The 7,746-nt window shown below is 46.1% G+C and overlaps 1 protein-coding gene across 1 annotated transcript; it reads left to right on the plus strand.

The window, feature by feature from the left end:
• Positions 1-63: 63 nt before the first annotated feature.
• LOC121864156 (sodium-coupled monocarboxylate transporter 2-like) lies at positions 64-7,169 on the plus strand (the record flags this gene model as incomplete). The annotated part of the gene is made up of 7 exons (XM_042363133.1): positions 64-194; positions 473-661; positions 1,250-1,410; positions 1,678-1,818; positions 1,981-2,039; positions 6,629-6,788; positions 6,996-7,169. Coding segments are annotated over 7 exons (1,010 nt in total), but the record flags the coding sequence as incomplete, so codon positions are not given.
• Between the last annotated feature and the right edge of the window lie 577 nt (positions 7,170-7,746).

The raw sequence follows: 7,746 nt of genomic DNA on the forward strand, positions 1-7,746 counted from the left end.
AAAGATGCAGGACGTAACATAGGTCACCAGGATCACCACACTCACCAAATATCTTGGTTACAGGCTTCCCCGCTGAGACCTTCTACCACAGCATGCAACCTGTCCTTACCAAATCTAGCATCCTGGCAGTACCCATTGCCGCCGCCGTCTTTGTTCCCTTCTACTACGAACTAAAAATTGTTTCCGCTTACCAGGTATGTGATCTAACTTACCCTTAGGGAGAGGAAAAAATACAAGTTATATTTGTATGCAGCAAGTTAACATTAATACCATTCACCATCTTCCTTCCCAAACCTCCCTACGGCAGTGTCCCCAAATGTTCTGTTACCGGAATAACGTCACCCAGGCAATCTAAAACGAGAGAAGTTCACGTTTTAAGACTGTCAACTTACAGATAGTAATAAAGTACAACTGCTAGGCAGACAGTTGTCAACACTTGTCACACTAACTTGTACGGTCATGACTGACACAGTACCTGGAGATGCGGTTCAACTCTGTGACAACGCGTCGTGTGGCCAGCGCCCTCTTCATCACGCAGACGCTTCTCTACCAGGCCATCGTCATCTACGCCCCGGCTCTCGCCCTCGCTGCCGTCACCGACTTCCCCATGTGGCTCGCCATCCTTGTCGTGGGCGCTATCGCCTCCTTCTACACTACCATCGTGAGTATTGATTACACAAATATATACATAATTAGAGAATTCCATGGCCACGTCGGGGAAGGAAGGCTTAGTGGCCTCTGTAGGATCCCCCCAGTATTCTTGATCGTCTTGTTCAGCATAGGTCTCACTTCCACCTCTTATGCTGGGACAAACTTCCTTAAGTCTACCAGCCTGTGTGTGACGTAGTACTTCAGTATATTAGTTATCTGTGGGACACAACGACCTCACTTTAATGTCACGTCTTCAGCACAGTTGAAGGCATTCATTCCCTCACAGGAAAGAACTCTTGGAAAATTCAACATTATTTTCTGGTGCCAAGATTTCAGTTGATAATTTGGATTCAAAAATTGTCTTCCCCATTAAATTCCAGGTGGACGAGAAATCTTAAGTGAAGTTTGAACTTCAAGTGGAACTTGAAATTCCATTTGGTTATGGGAGTGTGGTGTTTACACGTCAAGTATTATCTGGACTCGATATAACGTCTCTACTTCACTCATTATCGGGGCTCCTGGCGGCGCTAACACCATAAGGGTTTACACTCACGATGCCTATAACTAAATATTCTAAGTGAAGGTGTCGACACTGCAGGGAGGCCTGAAGGCGGTGGTGTGGACCGACGCCCTACAGTTTGTGATCGTGCTGGGAGGCCTCATGACCATCGTCATCATGGGAGTGAAAGAGGTGGGCAGCCTGCAGAAAGTATGGGACATCAACGTCAAACATAAGCGTGCAGGACTACAGATTTTCAAGTAAGTTCATCAGACACAAACAATAAGCTACAAAGTTTCAAGGTTCCGGCGATAATTGTGTATCTAATTTACCTTCTTTGTATTGTTCAAGGATCCGTATGTTGTTATAAAAAAGGCCGATTATTAAGCTTGATTAACAAGAGGCCAGCTAAGACAATAGAAAATTTAATGGTTTTATGTTACCGTAACATAATGTATTATTTGTTTGTTTTTTTGTTCCATTATTATCTACTGTGTTGTATTACACTGAATTGTTGTATTGGTCAGCTGGAGTCCGGACATATTTGAGCGACACACCGTGTGGGGTCTGTCGTGGTTCGGCTTCTTCAGCAGCATTGTGGAATACGGCAGCTCCCAGACGGCCATCCAGCGGTACTCCAGCATGAAGAGCCTCACCCACGCCTACCTGTGAGTACTGCGTGGGTGTGTGTGTGTTTCCACTTGCGTACAGGTGTGCATGTGCGTTTACAGATAGGGACATGATTGTTTACGAGAGTGTAAAGGAAGCAAGGAGGGAGAGTAACAAAGGTGTCAGGTGTACCACAATGGTTACTATGACTCTCTCTTCAGGTCAGTGTTGCTCCTCGTCCCATACTTCGCCGCCGACGCTGTCCTGTTGACCCTCACTGGTAAGAACTGGCTTTTGTCTTGACCCTCTGTAGTGTCATGCTCACCTGAGAGTGTCAACAAACTAGCTAAAACAGGAATTACTAATCTTAAGCAAAATATTGACTCGTGGGTTAGTTGAAGGCCGAGGAGAATTTACTGCTGTAAGTAAGAGGTCAAAGGTGAAGGTCACAGGTCAGGGTTAATGTTCTGTACAATGTGATTTCAATGGTGCACTGAGGATGTGATCCACTGATGTACACTGGACTAGTTACATACACCTACAGTGCTTCTATACCAATAAGTTTCAACAGCCGATGGCGTCCCTTCAGCTGACCGTAGAGTGAAGAGGATGTTAGTTATTGTAAACATTTTATTATAATAAGTTTTTATCAACCAGTGAATATGCTGAAGGACCCACGACCCACTAGTTACTCTAGTATATGCTCCAGCATGACCCACGACACTTTAGTTGCTCTAGTATATGCTCCAGTATGACCCACGACACTCTAGTTACTGTAGTATATGTTTCAGTATGACCCACGACTCTTTAGTTGCTCTAGTATATGCTCCAGTAGGACTCACGACCCATTAGTTACTCTAGTGTATGTTCCAGTAGGACCCACGACCCTTTAGTTACTCTAGTATATGTTCCAGTATGACCCACGACCCTCTAGGTACTCTAGTATATGCTCCAGTAGGACGCACGACCCTCTAGTTACTCTAGTAGAGTGGTTCTGAACCTTGTTTGCCCCATGCACCCCTTTCACCATATGTCAGAATGTCATTCCCCCCTCCTTTCCAAGATTGTCTGCCTCAAGAAGTGCATTCCAAATAATATGCATATAATACTGAAAATCCTTTATTTTTCCATATTAGTACATATACATTTACAATTTTACATGGATTATTTTTATAGTGGAGTTTTACAAATTAAATCCCAATTGAAAATGTTGATGGATTTATAAAACTTGAATAAAAGTAAAATAGTTTTTTATATTTATAATGAATTACTTAACAGACCAAACTGAAGCATTATGCAATAAACAAAAAGTTCAATAGAATACCAGGATATTGTAAATTTGTAATTAATTTTATTCAGATGAAGATTACAGTCAATGAGAAACCTGTGATTGTTTTTTCTTCGCCAATTCTGGGATACGCGGAGGAGTGCTTGAAAGGGCACAACGCAGGTCATTTTCTACCTCTAATCTACTACGGTGCTTCGTTTTAATTTGCAACAGAGTTGAAAAGCCTGACTCACAAAGATATGTCGGCACAAACGGAAGCAATGCACGGATAGCTCTTTCTGCCACTTTTGGGTAGGAATCGCACATCAAGGGCCAAAATTCTGTGATTGATTTCTCATCGAACATATCTCTTGCTCCCGAATCAGTTTCCCCCCTCCTTGAAAACCTGAATTCCCCCCCTGGGGGGAATTTCCCCCTGGTTGAGAACCCCTGCTCTAATATATGTTCCAGAATGACCCACGACCCTCTAGTTACTCTAGTATATGCTCCAGTAGGACCCACGACACTCTAGTTACTCTAGTATATTTTCCAGTATGACCCACGACAGTCTAGTTACTCTAGTATATGCTCCGGTAGGACCCACGACCCTCTAGTTACTCTAGTATATGTTCCAGTAGGACCCACGACCCTCAAGTTACGCTTGTATATATTCCAGTATGACCCACGAACCTCTAGTTACTCTAGTATATGTTCCAGTATGACCCACGACCCTCTAGTTACTCTAGTATGTGTTCCAGTAGGACCCACGACCCTCTAGTTACTCTAGTATATGCTCCAGTAAGACCCACGACCTTCTAGATACTCTAGTATATATTCCGGTATGACCCACGACCCTCTAGTTACTCTAGTATATGTTCCAGTAGGCCCGACCCTCTAGTTACTCTAGTATATGTTCCAGTATGACCCACGACCCTCTAGTTACTCTAGTATATGCTCCAGTAGGCCCCACGACCCTCTAGTTACTCTAGTATATGTTCCAGTATGACCCCCGACCTTCTAGATACTCTAGTATATATTCCGATATGACCCACGACCCTCTAGTTACTCTAGTATATGCTCCAGTAGGCCCCACGACCCTCTAGTTACTCTAGTATATGTTCCAGTATGACCCACGACCCTCTAGTTACTCTAGTATGTGTTCCAGTAGGACCCACGACCCTCTAGTTACTCTAGTATATGCTCCAGTAGGCCCCACGACCCTCTAGTTACTCTAGTATATGTTTCCAGTATGACCCACGACCCTAGTTACTCTAGTATATGTTCCAGTATGACCCACGACCCTCTAGCTACTCTAGAATATGCTCCAGTAGGCCCAACGACCCTCTAGTTTCTCTAGTATATGTTCCAGTATGACCCGACCCTAGCTACTCTAGTATATGCTCCAGTAGGCCCCATGACCCTAGTTACTCTAGTATATGCTCCAGTAGGCCCATGACCCTCTAGTTACTCTAGTATATGTTCCAGTATGACCCATGACCCTAGTTACTCTAGTATATGCTCCAGTAGGCCCATGACCCTCTAGTTACTCTAGTATATGCTCCAGTATGACCCACGACCCTCTAGTTTCTCAAGTATATGCTCCAATAGGCCCTACGACCCTCTAGTTACTCTAGTATATGCCTCTAGACCCACGACCCTCTAGTTACTCTAGTATATGCTCCAGTAGGCCCCATGACCCTCTAGTTACTCTAGTATATGTTCCAGTATGACCCACGACCCTCTAGTTACTCAAGTATATGCTCCAATAGGCCCCACGACCCTCTAGTTACTCTAGTATATGCTCCAGTAGGCCCCATGACCCTCTAGTTACTCTAGTATATGTTCCAGTATGACCCACGACCCTCTAGTTACTCTAGTATATGCTCCAGTAGGCCCCATGACCCTCTAGTTACTCTAGTATATGTTCCAGTATGACCCACGACCCTCTAGTTACTCTAGTATATGCTCCACTGTGACCCACGACCCTCTGGTCACTCTAATATATGCTGCAGTATGATCCACGACCCTTTAGTTACTCTAGTATATGCTCCAGTAGGCCCCATGACCCTCTAGTTCTCAAGTATATGCTCCAGTAAGGCCCACGACTCTCCAATATATGCTCAAGTAGGCCCCACGACCCTCTAGTTACTCTAGTATATGCTCCAGTAGGCCCCATGACCCTCTAGTTACTCTAGTATATGTTCCAGTATGACCCACGACCCTCTAGTTACTCAAGTATATGCTCCAATAGGCCCCACGACCCTCTAGTTACTCTAGTATATGCTCCAGTAGGCCCCATGACCCTCTAGTTACTCTAGTATATGTTCCAGTATGACCCACGACCCTCTAGTTACTCTAGTATATGCTCCAGTAGGCCCCATGACCCTCTAGTTACTCTAGTATATGTTCCAGTATGACCCACGACCCTCTAGTTACTCTAGTATATGCTCCACTATGACCCACGACCCTCTGGTCACTCTAATATATGCTGCAGTATGATCCACGACCCTTTAGTTACTCTATTGAGTAGCCCGACCCTCTACCTACTCTAGTATATGCTCCAGTAGGCCCCACGACCCTCTAGTTACTCTAGTATATGTTCCAGTATGACCCACGACCCTCTAGTTACTCTAGTATATGTTCCAGTATGACCCACGACCCTCTACCTACTCTAGTATATGCTCCAGTAGGCCCCACGACCCTCTAGTTACTCTAGTATATGTTCCAGTATGACCCACGACCCTCTAGTTACTCTAGTATATGTTCCAGTATGACCCACGACCCTCTAGCTACTCTAATATATGCTCCAGTAGGCCCCACGACCCTCTAATTGCTCTAGTGTATGCTCCAGTATGACTCACGACCCTCTAGTTACTCTAGTATATGCTCCAGTAGGCCCCACGACCCTCTAGTTACTCTAGTATATGTTCCAGTATTACCCACGACCTTCTAGTTACTCTAGTATAGGCTCCAGTAGGACCCACGACCCTCTAGTTACTCTAGTATATGTTCCAGTAAGACCCAAGACCATTTAGTTACTCTAGTATATGTTCCAGTATGACCCACGACCCTCTAGTTACTCTAGTATATGCTCCACTATGACCCACGACCCTCTGGTCACTCTAGTATATTTTCCAGTATGACCCACGACCCTCTAGTTACTCTAATATATGCTGCAGTATGATCCACGACCCTTTAGTTGCTCTAGTATATGCTCCAGTAGGCCCCACAACCCTCTAGTTCTCAAGTATATGCTCCAGTAAGGCCCACGACTCTCCAATATATGCTCAAGTAGGCCCCACTACCCTCTAGTTACTCTAGTATATGTTCCAGTATGACCCACGACCCTCTAGTTACTCTAATATATGCTCCAGTAGGTCCCACGACTCACCAATATATGCTACAGTAGGCCCCACGACCCTCTAGTTAGTCAAGTATATGCTCCAGTAAGGCCCACGGCTCTCCAATATATGCTCCAGTAGGCCCCACGACCATCCAATATATGCTCCAGTAAGGCCCACGACCATCCAGTAATAGTTAATGCACAGTCTCACACTCCCTGTTGATCAATGTATCGCCTGCCTCTGGGTGTTTGACTGCAGGTCTGGTGGTGTTCGCGACCTACGAGGACTGCGACCCTCTGAAGGCCGGGCTGATCCACTCTAAGGACCAGATCCTGCCGTACTACGTCATGGATCGCTTCAGCTCTGTCCCTGGCCTGGCAGGACTCTTCATATCCTGCCTCTTTTCCGGGGCGCTGAGGTATGGCCTCATTTTCATAAGTATATTCTTCTCTGCCTGCCTGAGGCCCTGCTGGATATTGACACAATGTGCCACAACTGGATAATGTTCATAGATAAAGACTGACAGTCAAACAGATGTGTAGACAGAGAAATAAATTAATTGATATAAACAAAGAGATGGATAAATAGTATAGTGAAAATAACGAGTTGCCCTTCACCTGGTCAGCACCATCTCGTCCGGAGTGAACTCTCAAGCAGCTGTCACCTGGGAAGACTGGCTGTCTAAGATGCCAAGCTGTGCCTCCCTCTCCACCTCCACCCAGACCCTCATCACCAAGTTACTAGGTAGGTCCCACCCTCACACACCACCCACACCCTCATCACCAAGTTACTAGGTAGGTCCCACCCTCACACACAACCACACCCTCATCACCAAGTTACTAGGTAGGTCCCACCCTCACACACCACCCACACCCTCATCACCAAGTTACTAGGTAGGTCCCACCCTCATCACCAAGTTACCCACCCTCATACACCACCACCCTCACACCAGGTTACTAGGTAGGTCCCACCCTCACCCTCCACCCACACCCTCATCACCAAGTTACTAGGTAGGTCCCACCTCACACACCACCCACACCCTCATCACCAAGTTACTAGGTAGGTCCCACCCTCCTCCACCCACCCCTCATCACCAAGTTACTAGGTAGGTCCCACCCTCACACACCACCCACATCCTCATCACCAAGTTACTAGGTAGGTCCCACCCTCACACACCACCCACACCCTCATCACCAAGTTACTAGGTAGGTCCCACCCTCACACACCACCCACACCCTCATCACCAAGTTACTAGGTAGGTCCCACCCTCATCCTCCACCCAGATCCTCATCACCAAGTTACTAGGTAGGTCCACACTCTACCACCACACACCTCATCACCAAGTTACTAGGTAGGTCCCACCCTCACACCACCCC

This window comes from Homarus americanus, unplaced genomic scaffold (genome assembly GCF_018991925.1).
Source record: "Homarus americanus isolate GMGI-L3 unplaced genomic scaffold, GMGI_Hamer_2.0 scaffold58941, whole genome shotgun sequence".
Classification (NCBI taxonomy): Eukaryota; Metazoa; Arthropoda; class Malacostraca; order Decapoda; family Nephropidae; genus Homarus; species Homarus americanus.